The sequence below is a fragment of the Anser brachyrhynchus genome, assembly GCF_964034855.1.
Source record: "Anser brachyrhynchus genome assembly, chromosome: 4".
In the NCBI taxonomy this organism is placed as follows: domain Eukaryota; kingdom Metazoa; phylum Chordata; class Aves; order Anseriformes; family Anatidae; genus Anser; species Anser brachyrhynchus.
Window position 1 is genome coordinate 49,264,971 of NC_137698.1, and position 18,566 is coordinate 49,283,536.

Below are 18,566 nucleotides of genomic sequence, written 5' to 3' on the forward strand. Positions count from 1 at the left end.
GAAGAGGATTGCTCCTACAAAACACTAAGCTATTACAAAATTGGCCAGGTAACAATTAGAGGCTCTATAGCAGAACTTGAAATATGCTTCTGGAAGTAGAAATTAGTCCTAGCTCTTAAGTGAACCTACCCCCCACTTCCTTCAAACTCATAGCTTGTTTTTTCTGCTTGCTTGTCATAGACTGGTCTCACACCATTAATGGAAGCAGCTTCTGGTGGATATGCAGAAGTGGGCAGAGTTCTGCTGGACAAAGGTGCAGATGTAAATGCTCCTCCAGTACCTTCCTCAAGAGATACAGCTTTAACCATTGCAGCAGACAAAGGGCACTACAAATTCTGTGAGCTTCTTATTAGCAGGTACTGTGTCCTTTCCAACCCCTAGAATTCTGTGATTCTGTATTTGAAAGTGTGCTGCTTAAAGATGATCCTGAATGTGCTCTTCTCTAACCTCTATGTTCCAATCTACGCTGTAGTAAGGAATAGGAAAGGTTCTGTCTGTTGACCATTAGTAACTACGTAATTTTATTTAACAAGAGTGATCAAGGAAAGTTCTGTTTAGTGTTCTTGTTTGCCTGAGCAGACGGACTAAGCTTATTCTGTCTCCCTGACTTGTAAATGTTGGAAATAAACAGTTTCTTGTGAAGTTCACCTTTATGATACATGTACACCTGATACCTCCATTTTAGATAGCAGTGTAAAACCAGTAAAAAGCAAAATATGTGCACATTATTATTTTTTTTGAGATAGATTGATCACAAAGCATATTCAGAGTAATTGTTGCTTGAGCAACTTTTGGTTACGACACTTTCCAAGTAGCGGCACCAGCTCTTTGCTTGCACTTGCAACCTCACAAGTTGTTCTCAGTAAGTTATTGAGGAATAGAGTGTACTAATGGGTGGGAGTTAATGAGGTAATTGTCAAATCTTTTGACAGCTGACAAACAGTAAGATTCAGAGTATTAAAATGATTTTTAGGCCAACTGTGGGTTCTTAACAGCATCAGAGAAACTAAAAATATAATTTCAGAAGCTGAAGCACCGTGGATGCATGTTTTCTGTTCAAGTGGTTATCAAATTAGCCTAATGTTCTTAGGTGTTGCATGAATTTTTTGCAAGTCCGGTTGATGTAAGTAACTACAATCTGATTCACTGTTTTGATTGAACATATTTGTTTTTGTAGAGGAGCTCACATAGACGTGCGTAACAAGAAGGGGAATACTCCACTGTGGCTGGCAGCAAATGGAGGGCATCTAGATGTTGTCCAACTGCTAGTTCAAGCTGGAGCAGATGTGGATGCTGCTGATAACAGGAAAATAACTCCTCTTATGGCAGCCTTTCGAAAGGTAGAATGAGAAGTTAAGCTTTGGTCTTGATTAATACTGTCTTGATCATTTGTACATAGTGGGAATAAACAGAACACAACTGACAAGCTGTGTTTTCAAAAATGTGAAGTAGTTTTAATATTTAGCGTTGAATGTTCAAAAACAAGTATATATCTCACCTGTATAGTGTCTGTGTTAAATTCTAGTAGAAGTTTGCTTGATGGGCATCGTACAGTCTGGTTCTCATGGGTCAGAGAGGAGAAAATGGGTGGCAATGTATTGGTGTGAAGAGGTGTGATATGACGTAGAACTAGAAAAATAACTTATAAAAATTGGATTGGATTCTTACGCAAGAGAGAATGAGCACTTTACAGACTAACTTTGATTTAGTCCAACTTAACTTGAGATGATTCTTTGCACATGAGTGTAGTTCAAGTGCTGTAGTAGATTCCTACAGTCATTTCCAATTTATAGCTTTACGTTGCCAGAGCCAGGCATTTGAAAACTACCAAAAATAAAATATAGAAGTGTATGAAAGTACAGTTGTACCAAGACCAACTTGAGAACAGATTCTTTAATTACTTGTGTATTTCTTTTTTTTAGGGTCATGTAAAAGTGGTGCGCTACCTAGTAAAAGAAGTAAACCAGTTTCCATCAGATTCGGAATGTATGAGGTACATAGCAACTATTACCGATAAGGTAAGATTGTAAGAAAGAAAATATTTCAGAAGGAACAGTACTGTTACTCAGCTTTAGAGTAGATATTTTGAGTACTCTTTAGCTTGGCGCACCGAATTTCAGCCAAATGATAAGTCCCTTTGAAAAGTGTTCAGGGGAAAATGCATGGAAAAAATGGGAGCACGCAGCCACTGTAACTTAGTAAACCTTTGTGACGTGAATGGAGTAGTAAGGGCAGTGTTGTTTAATGTGCATGCTTATTTTCAAGTGTTCTCCCTGTCCTTTCCTCAGACTGCTCTGAATTCCTCCTGTTGAGTATGTTTCTATTGAATTTATGATGGTTTTGCAGTGAGGTAGAGGTAATTAACTTCTGCCAAGAGAGTGAGCTTAAGTATGAAGCTTCACACTTACATTCAAGCTTGTGGAAGAAGGAAAATTGAAACCATACTTCACAGTAAAGCTTTTTTTTTTTAAACAGCTTATTAGGTGGCCCTTCAGCCTACGTGACCAGGGCAAAGAAGTATTTTGTAAATAAGAAATAGAAATAAGGAGAGCAACTGGTGGAGAAATGTGGCCATAATATTTCTTTATGGGGTTCAATTTGTTATGAGCATGTTGAGGCTGAAGAAGGGCAAATGTTTAAATAGATACGTGTTTTATTGCCAGTAGCAGTGACCAATGGTCACTTGCATGATGCTGGCTACCCTATGCATTTAAGCCTATTTACTACCATCCAACTAATATACGTTAGTGAGTAGTACTATAATACAGAAATATTTCCCAAGTGTTGGGAGGGACAGGGAAGGCTACTTTGTCAGCCTTTTTAACAATTTGCAGTTGGCATTATGGTCTTATTCTGGAAAGGAAGGAAAATAAATTCCATCTCTGTGATGGTGCTATGTCACTACTCATTCAAAAAATCAATAAATGAATATTTTGCAGCTTATTTACCTATGAGAGGTTAACTTAGTATTAACGTGGATGTTTGTGATAGTACTGCAGTGGCATAATGCAAAACTTTTCTCCCTTAAAAATCTCATGCGCAAGTAATGAAGCAGTCAGTAAATCACTAGTGTAAGCTTGAGAATGTATATTCAAACACATGCCATTTTATTTCTTCAATTAGAAGGTTCATGGACTTTATCATTTTAGGAGATGCTGAAGAAGTGCCACCTGTGTATGGAATCAATTGTTCAAGCCAAAGATAGACAGGCTGCTGAAGCCAACAAAAATGCAAGCATTCTTTTAGAAGAGCTGGACTTGGAAAAGGCAAGTCAAGAGTTTGGAGTTGTGAATATTTATTTGATTAAAATTCCAGTTTCACCTTCCTTCAAGATCCTAAGATCTGTGAAAGTCTGTATTGAATTATAGGAGTATGTGTAATCATTGTAGTTGGAATGTCTAGAGATGAACATACGGTTATTAAGGTTGTCTTCGTACTTTACTCCTGACTCTGATTCATTGGATCAAGAGACTGATAAAGCAATTTCCTCTGTAGTATTGTACCAAAAAATGATTTTTAAGTAGAGTATTTTTGCCAGGTGCATTGGAGGTGAGCATTTTCCAGTCACATTGGTATGGATTTTAGGTCTAAAGCCTGTTTTGTCTTTTAATACAGTAAAATACACTAATCATGTTCTTGGAAGCCATCGTACTGTAGTAAAAATGTTATGGAAAAATCTAAGTAGAAGTGTAGTGTCAAATGAGTGCACATTTTGTACCCAAGCTAGCAGAAGACATTTCATGTTCTAATATTTGAAAGGGACACATGTGCTTGGACTGTACTGCTGAGATGCACAAGGTTGCGTAAAGAATCCCGAAAAATCATTTTAGATAACTTGCTTATTTTGTGTAGTGTTCTGTATTTCTACACTAACCTTCTGTTAACATGAGTGAACAATCTGTTTGGAAGATGTAAATGTGTAGAAATATATATAGATCACGGAATTGAGCTTTGGCTTCTTAAATGTGTTAGCCTAAAACACAAGTTCAGCTTCTTAGGAAACAAAAGGCATCTACATTTCTTGAAATGCATGGTCCATCCTGTAATACTGTTCAATGTGCTTGACTTGTAGCTGCGGGAAGAAAGCAGGAGATTGGCTCTGGCTGCCAAAAGAGAGAAAAGAAAGGAGAAAAGGAGGAAGAAAAAAGAAGAACAAAGAAGAAAGCTAGAAGAAATAGAAGCAAAAAACAAAGAGAATTTTGAACTTCAAGCTGCTCAGGAGAAAGAGAAGCTAAAAGCTGAAGGTGATGTAAACCATTTGCCTTGTTTGTGAAACATGCGTCTGATTCTATTTCCAGTATTCCAGTGGCTTTTCTTGTCAAAACTTGAATACAGTCTTTATGACCTGCTGAGCTTTGCTTTTGCTTACATTCTGGTTACGTTTTCTGTGAAACCCATAGATGAGCGTGATGACTTCTCCAGTGTCTTGGTGTGGCTAGAGACTGCTGACAGAAGCTTCAGTGAGAGTTACTGGTTAAGTTTACCACAGGGAAGACTTGAGCATGTTTCTTCTTCCAGGTCCCGATACTTGAAACTTGGCCAAATAACTCTTTTGCTCACAAACTGAATGATAATTTGGATCAAGTGAAAAAAACAAGCAACATTAAAATTCCAAATGTGTGCCATTTTTTTAATCCATTCAAATACTGGCTCTTTTCTGTCCTGAGCTTCATCTCATATGTTGTGCTGAGAAATGGTCTTCACTGATAGTTCCATGACTCTGGTAGGCTAAAAGAAAAAGGAGTACTTGACAACTTTGTTTCTGTGGTTTCATGTTTGTTTGTACTGTAATTGCTTCTGTTGCTGTCTTCCACGTCTGATTTTAGTTTCACGTTTGTTCCAAGATCAGAAAGAAATACTAGATGAGTTACCGTAATCAGGGGAGAGGCTCCATTGTATGACATGTATGCTAGTTTTACAAATGTTTGCTTAGTTAGTGGTTCTGCTTGTTTCTTTTAAGGTTGCTAATGAGTCATTTGACATGACAAGTGTGATTTGGGACACACAACCACACAGGCTTCCTCAAGCCAGCTGAATTAGTGATGGTTTTTTATTCTTCCATCAGATGATCCAGAGGTCCCAATGGAACCTCCTAGTGCTACCACTACAACCACCATAGGTATATCTGCAACTTGGACGACTTTAGCAGGTTCTCATGGGAAAAGGAATAATACCATCACCACAACAAGCTCCAAAAGGAAAAACAGGAAAAACAAAGTAGCCCCTGATAATGTTCAGATCATATTTGATGACCAGCTCCCAATTTCCTATGGCCAACCAGAAAAAGTGAATGGTGAATCTAAGAGCAGCAGTACTAGTGAAAGTGGTGATAGTGACAACATGAGGATTTCCAGCTGTAGCGATGAAAGCAGCAATAGCAACAGCAGCCACAAAAGTGACAATCATTCTTCCACAGCCGGTACTAACACACAGAGCAACAAAAAGCAACCATCGGTCCTTGTCACTTGCCCAAAGGACGAGAGGAAAGCAGTTACTGGCAAATCATCTATCAAGTAAGTTGCTGTGACAATGTATGCCTATTTAAAGTGGTTGTTGCCTGACATTTGCAAGTTGCGCACTTAGTTCTGTGGACATGGCATATTTAAATTATTTGTTAGGAAGTGAACAAGGCCCTGTGTCTTTGCTGTTGTGCGTGAGGAGTGTAATAACTTCTGCAGTTTGACTATGAACTGAGTAGTAGGCTCTGAAGGGGGAGTCATGATCGTGGATATGAAACTAAGAGAACTGTTAGGTTACTGGGAGATGTAAGCATCTCAGTTGAAGCCACCTCCTCTTAATACAATGCTTTTTGTGCTATGTGGTAGCTGCTTTGCTTTTTTTGCTGTCTTCCTCTTCCAGGCTTGCCTAAGGCTGCTCTGGCTTTAATATAAAGGTTTGAGCTGGAGACAGTCTAGAAGTACTTTCCTGCCTTTTGAAGAGCTGTACTATATCAGTGTAATAGAGTTATGCAGAGACCTCTGTGCTAGCTCTAGAACCCAAACCCATTTGGATATACTCAAGTTTAACTGCTGGTGAGCAGTACTTGTTCTAAAATGCAGTGTATCATTTCAGCCACTGTATGGTACTTTAAGAACCCAAGGTCTTAACACTGAGATAACTTGGTATTTCGTGACCTGTGGTGTTTTGGTGAAAGGTTGAGCAGTAGGAATTTATTCCTTGGAAATTCCAGTTCCTGGGATACAACTATCATTTAAGTCTGCATAAGCAATGTTGCAATTTTGTAGTGGGTGCTGACACCACACATGCTTTAGAAAAGGAAGGTAAACCCTTGAGTTCTTTCTAGGGGACGGGCGGTGATGGTAACCTACTTTTAACCCAGTGTTGTTATTAACCTGGGTTGTGCACTCTAATTTTTGTGTTCCTTGTGCTGAAAGAGAAGTTTTGGTGGGCTGGAGATTGAGCCAAAAGGAAGTCGTTCTTGTTGTTTTCTTTGTGACCCTGCATACTGAGAGAATTTCTTTTCTTTTAAAGGTTGTCTGAAGTTATCAGCGAAGTGACGAGTAATTCCTTGTCTACTTGCACGAAATCTGGTCCTTCTCCCCTTTCTTCTCCAAATGGAAAGCTAACCATCGCTAGCCCTAAACGTGGTCAGAAAAGGGAAGAAGGGTGGAAGGAGGTTGTAAGAAGGTAAGCAAAACCTTCCCCTAACTTAACCTCACATATGTCCCTTTTCAGGTCATTTTAATTAGTGTACACCTCTCTGGGGTTAGTGAATGCAGTTCTTCCTAGAACAAGTTTTTGCTATGTAGGTTTAATCTTCATAATGTTCTTGTGGCTGATCTGCCCTTTTCTTCATGCTATTGAAGCGTTTCCTAGCTAATGTCATTTCTTTTTGTATAGATCCAAGAAGGTTTCTGTTCCATCAACTGTCATATCCAGAGTCATTGGCAGAGGAGGATGCAACATCAATGCTATACGTGAGTGCACAGGAGCACACATAGATATCGACAAACAGAAGGACAAAACTGGAGATAGAATAATAACAATAAGGTAAGCAGGCCACTCCATCTGTTTGTTCCTGTGAGGATTTTCTCTTGGTAGAACATGCTTCTGTATAGAAAAATTGAAAGGTTTGACTTGATTGTCCCTTGGAAAAAACAGATGCTGCTTTAGGCTAGTGGAGACAAATGGTGTGGAGGGAAACAGAGATGAACCACGGGTTGCCTTTGTACAAAAGAAAACTTTGAAGACAAGGTGGAGAAGGTGGAAATGTACTTGTTTGGGCATGTCTAAATATGTAGGCATACTTAGACAAGTAAACTTTCTGACGAGGCAGGCTTTGTTTTTGGTTAGAGTACTCAACTTGAGCTTCTTAAATAACGGTCAGTAGCAAGAAAATGCCAACCTCACTCCTGAGAGGTTTTTTTTCTGTCTGTTAGTATGACAGGAGACAGGCTGGATACTGTGCTTGAAGCACTTTAATGTGTGTAAATGTTTTAGATGCACTTTCGTTTTCCCCTCCTCTTGTTCTATAGGGGTGGCACGGAATCGACGAGACAGGCCACGCAGTTGATTAATGCTCTGATTAAGGACCCAGATAAAGAAATCGATGAACTTATTCCAAAGAACCGCTTGAAAAGTTCTGCTGCGAACTCCAAAATAGGGTCATCAACACCTGCCACCACTACAGCTGCTAACAGTTCTCTCGTGGGGATCAAAGTGACCACCGTAGCTGCTTCATCAACATCTCAGACTGCCTCTGCACTCACCGTGCCTGCAATTTCTTCAGCATCCAATCACAAAACCATTAAGAATCCAGTGAATAACGTGAGGCCTGGTTTCCAAGTCTCTCTTCCATTAGCATATCCTCCTCCGCAGTTTGCACATGCTTTACTCGCTGCTCAGACTTTCCAGCAAATCCGTCCACCTCGGTTGCCCATGACCCACTTTGGAGGTACTTTCCCACCAGCTCAGTCCACGTGGGGGCCGTTTCCCGTTAGGCCATTGAGCCCCGCAAGAGCTACCAACTCACCTAAACCTCACATGGTGCCTCGCCATAACAGCCAGAACAGCAGCGGTTCTCAGGTGAATTCGGCAAGTTCTTTGACAACTAGTCCAACAGCTACAACAAGTTCAGTGGCTTCTACTGTGCCTGGTTCTTCTGCAAACGGCAGTCCAAGTTCACCTTCAGTCAGAAGGCAGCTTTTTGTCACAGTTGTGAAGACGTCAAATGCCACAACAACCACAGTGACAACCACAGCAAGTAACACCAGCACAGCGGCTACGAATGCCACATATCCAATTCCTACTGCCAAAGAACACTACCCTGCATCTTCCCCGTCATCTCCTTCTCCTCCTGCACAGCCGGCAGGTGTTTCTAGAAGCAGTCCTTCAGACTGTGCAGCGACCTCTCCGAATAAAGGTGCACCTTCATCTGATCAGGAAGTGGGTAGTCCGCCAGCAGTAGAAGCAAGCAGCTCGACCAGCAGTAGGCAGCCCAGTACAGGTTCTGGGAGTACTTCTGTGCACCCTGTTCATCAACAGCCTCCAGGAACTCCTCTGCAAGAGGCAAGACCCCCTCTTCAGCAACCTCAGGTTCCTGCACCAGATCCTCGAATGGTTGTGCCTCCCAATTTAGTGGCAACGAGCTCATCTGCTCCTGTGGCAGGTCCAACAAATGCCCCGATGACCTATCCCATGTCTCAGACATCAATGGGGTCTTCTCAGCCTGCAGCTAAGATGGAAACCCCTGCCATCAGACCACCTGTCCATGGAACTGGTGGTGTCCATAAGAATCCAGCTCCTGTGCAAAATTCTTCTGTCGCAGTCCTCAATGTTAATCACATTAAAAGGCCCCACAGCGTTCCTTCTTCAGTGCAGCTTCCTTCTACCTTAAGTACACAAAGTGCTTCTCAAAATTCAGCCCATCCAGCAAACAAGTCCATGGGTAACAATTTCAGTGCTACTTTACCATTTGGGCCCTTTAGTACGTTGTTCGAAAACAGTCCTACGTCTGCTCATGCCTTCTGGGGTGGTTCTGTCGTTTCATCTCAGACAACGCCAGAGTCAATGCTGTCAGGAAAGTCTTCATTTTTGCCAAATTCAGATCCTTTACATCAGTCTGATACTTCCAAAGCCCCAGGTTTTAGGCCACCATTACAGAGGCCAGCTCCAAGTCCCTCAGGTAAGTCTGTGTTTTGTGTTCGTATCTTCATAATGTATTCTTCTAATAACTGCTGCGTGTTTTCATTTTGAAGACTTAATACTTTCTGCCTCGGCTTCTGTGGTCATTTGTGGTAAATCACTGTCTGCCCTGCAATGAAAGCATGCTCTAATACAGTTTATTGTTCTTGTTTCTGTAGGCATAGCTGAGTTCATCTTCTTTTTAAGTGCCACCTGTCAAATCCCATAACTATTTAGGAGCTGATGAGCTTGATAAAAGTCAAGCTGTATTCTTTTCCATTCCACTCTACTCTTCTGCAATAGCTGAGATAATAAAACACTTGGCTGTTGTTTCCACCTTCTTTCTGTGCCGCCAGCTAATAACTATTCTGGTTTGTGATAACTTGTTGCTTGTTCTTAGACTACAGAAACACTTATGCCCTCTTCAAAGTGTCAGGCTGATTTAAAAAATAAATAAATAAATCCCTGTTTTAATGTGGGCTTAGAGAGAAGGTATATTCTCTTAAATACTAAATTCAATTTTAAAAAGTAATAATTTCATGGACTTGCTGACTTCTGTAGCAAGATTTTTAGCCTTCTGCACAAATAGAAGCCAAGGAGTTGTCACAGAATTTGTTCTGAAGCTCCCAGAAATTACACACACAGTTCATACCATCTGTGCTTGTTTTAGTAGGATCTTTGAGATGGTAGTGTAGTTTCACTTCTCAACTGAGAAATTTAACAGCTAGTTTTTCATGCTCTGTAAATATCATGGTGTTGAGGAGCTCTTGAGGAACTACCCATGCATTTTGGGCAACTTAATATCTTTTTTTTATTTGTTTGGGCTTTTGCACGTGCATATGCTATATATCACTTGAGTATGCCCATCAGGTTTCTGAGTAAAATCAGTGCTCTGACCATGGTAATACCACGATCTCAACAGTTTGGAAGCCTGTAGGAGCAATAGGTGAGGTTGGGAATGTCTGTAGAGTCAGGGAGTGTCACATCAGTTCATAGGAGAGAACCTGAAGAACTTGATGGAAAAGGTTGGATTTTCATAAGGGATGGTGCAGAGGAGGCAGCTGCTGTGCTATTCTATTCTTCTGCCTGTTTGTGGTGAAATAATTTTTTCCAACTATGACTGCAAATATTAAACTTTTAAAAATAGCTTTGAGTAGGAAAATGATCCAACTGTCACAGCAGTTGGACATAAAGCTTTTTTGTTCACTGGGTCATAAAACTCTTGTTCATTTTTACATTTCTTCATTGAGACTATTAAGAGGATAGTATTGCTTGTAGTTTGGACACCTCAGCTAAGGTGAGTTGCTCTTGTAGAACTGGTGCCACTTGATCTTAATGAGATGCCTTTTTATTAAGCGAAGGAAAATGGATCTCTGGATTGGAAAAACAATCATTTCAGTGTTGGTCAAGGTGTATATATAGAAATTATTTTCCAGTAAAATGAAATGTGTATGGGAAAAAGTCGTCAAATTTTTAGTATTACCTCAGTTTTCCCTTGTACAAATTCACACTTGATTGAACCTACAAAAATTTAAATTACAAGATAATGAAACAGTTATCTTTCTGATGTCCACTTAAATCAGAACACGCATTCTGTTCGTTAACTGATTTTCATTCGAGGTATCTGCATGGTAACATGAGTCATGGGTGATTTATGTACAACACAACTGATGGGTACTATTGAGACTTGTGGAGCACGAAGCTTAAGACTCCCAATTACTTGGCAAAATAATAACAGAAAATCTTAACTGTTTGGGTACAAGTTTTCCTTCTTTCTTAGTTTTTTCCCTGACATGGGAGACCTTTTTCATAGAGATCTGGCAATAATGGGAGTCACTTCTGCCAATTTCTCTCATAGGTATTGTCAGTATGGATTCACCCTATGCTCCTGTAACACCTTCTTCTACACACCTGGGTAACTTTGCCTCAAACATTTCGGGAGGTCAAATATATGCACCTGGGACACCTCTTGGCGGAGCACCTGCAGCTGCTAATTTTAACAGACAACATTTTTCCCCACTTAGTTTATTGCCTCCATGTTCATCAGCATCAAATGGTGAGTTCTAGTCAGCAAGAAACTAGTTGAGAAGCTATTGTATTAATAGGAAAAAAACAGCCTAGTACTGCCTATTTTAGGTAGGCTTTTCTGGCTCTGGTTATTTTTAACTTCAGGGTTTTTGATGTTTTCTAAACCTTTAGGCAGCCACAGATTGAGATTTTTTAAAAGGCAGCTAGAAATCAAAACTTCTATCAGAAAATTTTAGTAGCTATGGTTTTGTCATGCTTTTGGAGGTCCTTATTCTTGTTGCAATTAGCACTGGACTACTACTATATATGGCACTCTTTCAGTCACCTTGCAAAAAAGAGTCAAGGATTTTGGTTTGAGGGTGTTATTGTAAGTGTGAGCAGTGTAAATCACGTAATGATATTTTTACGGAAGCCAGTTCTACAGGTGATGAGTTGGTATTAGTTTTTTTTTTTTTTAAAGCAGAACTGTGTAATGTATTTCAGGGGAAGACGCTTAGGGCAAGTTCTGGTACCTTCCTCCATTACTGGCTCCTGCAGTTCTGGCTATGCAGCAGAGTTTTCTGGAAAGAAAAAAATTAACTGTTAAAAGCCAGTTTCTTCAGGGAATAAGTTAATCAGTTTTACTGGCGATTATGAAAAGAAAACAAACCCCAAAGAACAACTCACGATTAAAAAAACAACCAAAAAAACCCCAACCACCACCATTTTAGTTTATTTCAGCTATGCTCAAATCCTCTATTGCTGATACACAGTAATGCTTAGTTAAGATTTTAAACTGTCTGTTGCAGTGCATGTCCACTAGCTGACAGGGCGTGGTACTCATTTTATGTAAGAAATAAATGTTGAATGTCTCTGATTTGCAAGTACAACTGTTAAAATTATGTTGAAATGTCTGCTGTATGAATAGGGCACTAACAAACTAGTCATTTTCATTTTTGGTGTATAGCTTGACATTAAATGACAGGCTTATAGTAATGTGTGGGGGGGTTCTGGCTGCTGTTCCTAAATGTACTTGTTGTTTTTCTGTAGAATCTCCTGCTCAGTCAGTGTCTTCTGGAGTAAGAGCACCATCTCCCACCCCCTCAGCAGTGTCCTTGGGATCGGAAAAGCCCAGTAATGTTTCTCAGGACAGAAAAGTTCCTGTTCCAATTGGGACTGAGCGGTCTGCACGTATTAGACAAACTGGAACTTCTACTCCATCTGTTATCGGGAGCAACTTAGCTGCTCCAGTGGGACATAGTGGAATCTGGTCCTTTGAAGGTATAGGTGGCAATCAAGGTACGTTGTGTTAATAGACATCCATGTGCTTGCAGCGTGCTGCAGTATTGTCTTTTCCTAATTCTCCTTTGGAACTGAAAGGTGACGATGAAGTAAGATTCTTAGAGATGTGCTTTTTCTAAGGCAGGTGGAGCAAGGTCTTTGACACGCTATCCATTTGTCTTGTTTTATCAAGGTCACAGAAAACCTTGTTTTGAAACATCCTGGCTGTGAAGGCTTTTTACTCAAAGCAAGAAATAACAAGGGAAGTAAAACCATCCTGTACAGGGATGAGCTGATGGAGGATCAATTCATTTAGGAAGAGGAGGAAATGAAGGCCTTCTCATTTTTAAGTCCAGTCACACCATTTGTCTTTTACTAAAATAAGGCTCTGAGCTATAGTCTCATGGAACTCAGTATTTCACAATTGATTAATAATTTACATTACTGGCAGTTTTTCTCAACAAATAGCTCTTGGATGCAAATTACATGAGACCTGTTTTTTTTAAATTGTTGGATCTTTTTCCTCATTTGGGATGAGGGGGAGAGAGTCACGAGATCATGTTGGATTGGAACCTGTAGAGGTCATCTCAACCTCTTGCACAAAACTGGATTGGCTGTGAGGTCAGACTGGGTTGCTGAGGCCTTCATCCAATCTGATCCTGAAAACCTCTGAGGATGAAAACTGCTCAGCCTCTCTGAACAACCTGTTCCACTGCTTCACTGAGCAGCCCAAGCATCTCTTAAGGTTTTAATAGGCTGACAGTGCACATTCTTCTCGTGTTTTTTTCCCTAATGCAAAATAGGGTGTATCCAAAACCTTTTTTTAACTTCTGTTTTCTTCATCTGTGTAGTGATTGGCTAGTCATCATGAAGACTCCATAAATTAAACATGTTTCTATGCATTCTCTAGGTATAAAAGTTTACCTTCATGTATCACAGCTTTGGTTTTGTATTGCTGCTTTGTTTCTGCTTTGTACAGTTACTTCAGCATTTGATATTTAGTTTAGAATGGAATTGACTTTTCTCTTGCTGAGAATTAAGATGGCCTCAGAAGAGTTTCTACATTCACCCCCAATCAAACTTCCTTATTTTATTTTGAAAAAAATGGTTTGCCTGTTGTTTGCAATTTGTAGTAACAGTACTAAGTTGCCTGTGATGAAGTCATGCAATTAGAATATAAGAATACAAGTCCACTAGACATTTTTTGCTTTGTTGAAAGTACTTTCCTATCTGTGAGTTAATGATAAAAAGCATGAAAGAATGATAACAGAGCAGAGTGGTGCAAATAGCCTTCATAGCATGCATACCCCTTTCTCAGTATAAAGGGTGCAAGGAATTGAGTTTTTATGAGGAGGAAGAGTTAGCACAAATGCCAGGTCTCCCTCTCAATTGAAGGAAAATTGCAGAGGTGACACCTTTGCTGTATGGAACTGTTCAAAACTCCTTGCAATGACTTTGCAGAGAGTTATTCCGCAGCAGCAACCGAGGTACCATTTCAGATGCTATTCATCCCACATGCAACCAAGTTCTAATATAGGTGGATGCACAGGAACTGTAAACTGAGCAAATACCACTTTGTGGTATAGAAATGTCGTGGTGTGCAAACATTGATGCTGATGATTAGCGGGTGTCAAGGCTAATGTTGTTGCTGTGCGTTCTGTTAGATAAAGTGGATTGGTGTCACAGCGGAATGGGGAGCCACATGATCCACAGGCCTATGTCTGATCCAGGCGTGTTTTCACACCAAGCCATGGAGAGAGAGAGCACGGGAATCGTAACGCCTTCCGGTACATTCCATCAGCCCGTTCCTGCAGGATACATGGACTTCCCAAAAGTTGGGGTAATGATCCTCTTGTACTTTATATGTGCAGTACTGCTTGGTTTCTACCTCCGTGTGTCTGGCAATGAACAACGTGAGGTGCTGCTCACTGTGCAGTTGAGCAGGCATGAGCTAAAACACAAACTGGCCTGACAGTATTGCAGAAGCTGAGATCTGTCAACAATGTCCATGATGTAATAAATATATGCCGAGAAAGGTTTTTCTTTAATTCAGGCTTTTTATTACTGCTTTAAGACCATTTCTTTAACGTTAATCCCCTTTTGTTACTGTCTGTGTTTAATGGGTATAGTGTTTCTGAATACATACTGACTCTTGCTTTTTCCCTCCCCCTTAAGGGTATGCCTTTCTCTGTGTATGGGAATGCAATGATTCCTCCAGTAGCCCCCATCGCAGATGGTACTGGAGGCCCGATATTTAATGGGCCTCATGCTGCTGACCCATCTTGGAACTCACTGATAAAGATGGTTTCAAATTCCACAGAAAATAATGGGCCTCAGACGGTAATATTTTTTATCTTGTGTTCACCATTTTCTTTTAGATTAAGGAAAAGAAAGTATTAAAACAGAAAAGTAGAAAGGTAGAAAGTATGAAAATCACCTAGTGTTTTTTCTTGTTGCTCATTCCTTTAAATTTCTTTGCTCTTCTTCTTTCTAACCTCCCCCCAGCACTGAGTGCTGTATGCGTGTACAGACAGCTTGTAAATGTCAGTTGTCCCTCCAAAAATAAGCTCAAGTTGACACCCAAGTTAAAAATCAACATCAATAAGTTAATGCAGTTTAAAGGAGTATAGTTAATTCTGTGAATGTATTTGTGCTTGAGAAATAGGATGTTTGATTCCAGCTGAATATGGAGAAATTGCTTATTCAATCAGAGTAGACACCTGGTTAATTACTGCAAATGAGTTTTCTTGATGGTGTTGCAGGCAAGTCCTTACACAAAAGATATTCCTAAACTGTGTGTTTTACTCAAATGATCATGATTTCTGTCTGTGCAGTTCTACACTTAGAAAAACACAGTTTGCTTTTATGAGAAAAGCTCTTCATTTGCTGTTATATAAGCTTTTCCTATCTCAAAAAGGGAAAACAGCATTAGGTCTTGTTATGGTTTAACCCAGCAGACAGCTGAGCACCACACAGCTGTTTGCTCACTTCCCGTCAGTGGGATGGCGGAGAGGATTGTAGACAAAAAAATAACACTCATGGGTTGGGTTAAAGTCAGATTAATAAGAAAGGAAAACAAGGAGGGAAAAAATACCCAAAAGAAGCAATGCACAACGTGATGGTTCACAACCAGACGGTTCCTGAGCAAGGTACCCCCCCAGCTAACTCCCCCCAGTTTTATTGCTGAGCATGACATGTGGTATGGGATATCCTTATGGCCTGTTTGAGTCAGTTTCCCTGGCTGTGTCCCCTCCCAGCTTCTTGTGCACTCCAGCCTCCTCTCTGGCAGTGCAGCATGAGAAGCCAGAAAGGCCTTGAATCAGCATAAGCACTGCTCAGCAACAACTAAAACATGAGTGTGCTATCAACATCATTTTCATCTTAAATCCAAAATACGGCACCATACCTGCTACTAGGAAGAAAACTGTCCCAGATGAGACCAGGACTGGTCTAAAGTATTGTTGCTAGGTTTTAAAAGGTATGATGTCTTCACTGGGCTGGGAGTTAGTACAGAAAGGGAGGAAGTAGCTCATCAGGCCATTGCTTTGATTTTGCATTGGTTATAAGTATGTTGATTACATGTAATTTAGGTACTGGGATGATGTTGACCCAAACCTCCTTGATGTACTCAGCCAGTCACTTATAACAGATCATCATCAGTTCTTATGTTGAAACCCCATGTTTATTCTTAATTATACACTGAGCTCTGTTGTACTGTTATTAAACAAAAATATTTCTGGACATTATTTGCTTGGGAACTACTCAAATTGTATTACTCAATTGAATTACTCAAAACCACTTTCAGCTCTGGCAGACCACAGGGGTGCTGATATCTGTTGTTGCAGGTGGTCTGTTTAGGCAGAGTTTCTGTATTGCTCTGAAGTTGCTCATGCCCATTATCTGGCAGCTTCTGATTTAGTTGGACAAAAACAATAACAAACCCCTTTGCTCCCCAAAGGTGGCTGTACTTTGTTACACTTGAGTTTTCCCAGAGTTGCGTTGGTTGGTATGCGCTGGGAGAAAATTCAAGGTGTCAAAGTCAAGTTCTTAATCCTCTGAACATTCTGAGGTAAAGAGGAAATAAAGCCTATTGTTCTGAAAGCCAGAAGTCTTCAGGAGTTGTGGTCACAAATAATCTTGCACATGCACAGAGTTGTGTTAGTTCTCCTTGACAGTGGACCTGGCATGCTTTGAGGGCATACTTTACTTCCATTGGTCTAAAGGGATACATTTTTCCTGTCAAACACTGTAAAATATATATCGCACCAGTGTCGCTGTAATGGAGGAACCAGTGGACATAAATATCATTGATTTGTTTGGTTTTGCTGTGGAGGAAAGCATTTGGGCTGGGTGAAAGTATATTTTGCACCGTGTAGAAAGGAGGAGCAAGATGGAACTTGTGACCAAGGTGAAATGAGTACAGGCAGACAGATGAAAAACCTCTTTCCCTCTCCAAAAGCCTTCTCTGACCTGAACTGCAGCAGGATAACAAGTGATGAAAGTAAATCAGGGTAGCTTTTTGATGGTTGATTGCTACATTGTCCAATGTTAGAATTCACCCCAGTGCAGTGGAAATTGTAAGCACTGCAATGTGGCTTTGATTTCTGAAATACTTTGAGCTGAAATATTTCCTACATAGTATTAAGTTAAGCTCTTTTTCTTTTTCAGGTGTGGACTGGAACTTGGACACCTCACATGAACAGTGTGCATATGAACCAACTTGGCTGAGTGGGATCAACGTGCTAGCCTTGAGATTCCTTTTTTACAGAGGAAAACACAAATGGCAGAAACAGTTTATGTGCTCCCAGATCATTCTACTGATGTGCTTGACTGAAGTGTGTAGGCTTTTTGCAGAAGAACTTACTAACTGACCTTTTTCTGTGAACATTGTGACCGCCCATTCCCCACCATCATACGTTTCAACTTAGTTAGCCTTTATTCTTTCCTTTCCTGTTTTTTTTTTTTTTGACATAACTTTCTGTTGAAGCTGTTCTTTGGCTGGTTGGTTTTAGTACTGTAAACTGCTTCTGAGCAAACACAGAAATTTAGCAAAATTATGTAAACTTGATCCTGAAGTTTTAGAATGGCAAATAAATGTACAATTGTTTACATAACAAATGGCTAAGCAGAAAGTAAATTTCAATATGTCAGTATAGAGGCTCTACTTTATGTAGACTTAAATTAATGTGAGATATGTACCTTCATATTCAGAAATCTGGATGTTTCCTTCATACATTAAACTATTAATAAGCATAACTTTTCTACTTGTGTAATTTAAGTACAGTATAAAAACTGGGCATTATCAGAGGGTTTCTTCCAAATGTGTGTTAGATTTTTTTTCAGGACATATACGTCAGTTGTAACCAGATTTTAAGAGTTACCATTTTCCTTGCATGGAAGGCTTTTCAGCCGAAAGTGCTTGAGAAAACAGACGTTTGGCACATTAAGAGCTGTCTCCACACCAACTCCCTTACTTGCCCAGCAAAGGAGGCAAATGTATCATGCTGCAGCGTCTATTGAAAACTTATTCTTACAGTTGGGTTGATGCAGCTAGGCCTCTCTTGTTCTGAGAGTGCTCCCAGAGCTTCTGTTCATCCAGTTCCTTCCTTTGCTTGCAAAAGTAATTTCAAAAGATACATACTTGGTATGTGTTGTTTCAAGAACAAGAATATTAACTTGCAGTTACAGTAGAATTTCACTGATGAAAACTGGCTCCAAATGAAGGTTTATTTCAGAATAAATGGCTTTGTTTTAGTGGATCATGTCATGTTCTCAACTCGTTTGCTGACCAGAGATGGTTTGTCTTGGGAAGTCCAAATGAAAAATTCCTTACCATCATCTTCAGTAGCTGTCACCTTCCTTGCTTAGTTGTGGAGCAAACACCAGTGTTGGGAAGAAACTCAGGGGTCCTGTGAGGAAAGGCTCAGTCAGCAGTGATGCAGAGCTTGAGTCAAGATCCCTGTACACTTTGTGTATATACAGCTTAAAGTACATCTACAAGTTGAATGTCTTTTCCCACAAGACAACGTGGGACAGGACAATGTGGGTCACCATGATCTGTTGTTACTGGTTATTCTGTCTGGAGGAAGGCTGAAGGGAAAGCTTGTTATTTTTACTTGCTGTGTCACTCAAAT

The 18,566-nt window shown here is 40.1% G+C and overlaps 1 protein-coding gene across 8 annotated transcripts in view; it reads left to right on the top strand.

The window, feature by feature from the left end:
• Positions 1 to 18,188, top strand: part of ANKRD17 (ankyrin repeat domain 17) — an 86,977-nt gene extending 68,789 nt beyond the window's left edge. For 7 of the 8 annotated variants that reach the window (XM_080591569.1, XM_080591568.1, XM_080591572.1 and 4 more), the window contains 14 exons: positions 181 to 356; positions 1,178 to 1,340; positions 1,923 to 2,018; positions 3,150 to 3,266; positions 4,073 to 4,244; positions 5,066 to 5,513; positions 6,493 to 6,648; positions 6,862 to 7,011; positions 7,497 to 9,145; positions 11,003 to 11,200; positions 12,202 to 12,450; positions 14,097 to 14,272; positions 14,608 to 14,772; positions 17,101 to 18,188. In XM_080591569.1, coding sequence (XP_080447695.1) covers positions 181 to 356; positions 1,178 to 1,340; positions 1,923 to 2,018; positions 3,150 to 3,266; positions 4,073 to 4,244; positions 5,066 to 5,513; positions 6,493 to 6,648; positions 6,862 to 7,011; positions 7,497 to 9,145; positions 11,003 to 11,200; positions 12,202 to 12,450; positions 14,097 to 14,272; positions 14,608 to 14,772; positions 17,101 to 17,160 — 3,975 coding nt within the window. In that variant the 3' untranslated portion in view covers positions 17,161 to 18,188. The remainder of the gene's footprint in view (positions 1 to 180; positions 357 to 1,177; positions 1,341 to 1,922; positions 2,019 to 3,149; positions 3,267 to 4,072; positions 4,245 to 5,065; positions 5,514 to 6,492; positions 6,649 to 6,861; positions 7,012 to 7,496; positions 9,146 to 11,002; positions 11,201 to 12,201; positions 12,451 to 14,096; positions 14,273 to 14,607; positions 14,773 to 17,100) is intronic. The other variant, XM_080591570.1, reaches the window with a different exon arrangement.
• The last annotated feature ends 378 nt before the right edge of the window (positions 18,189 to 18,566 follow it).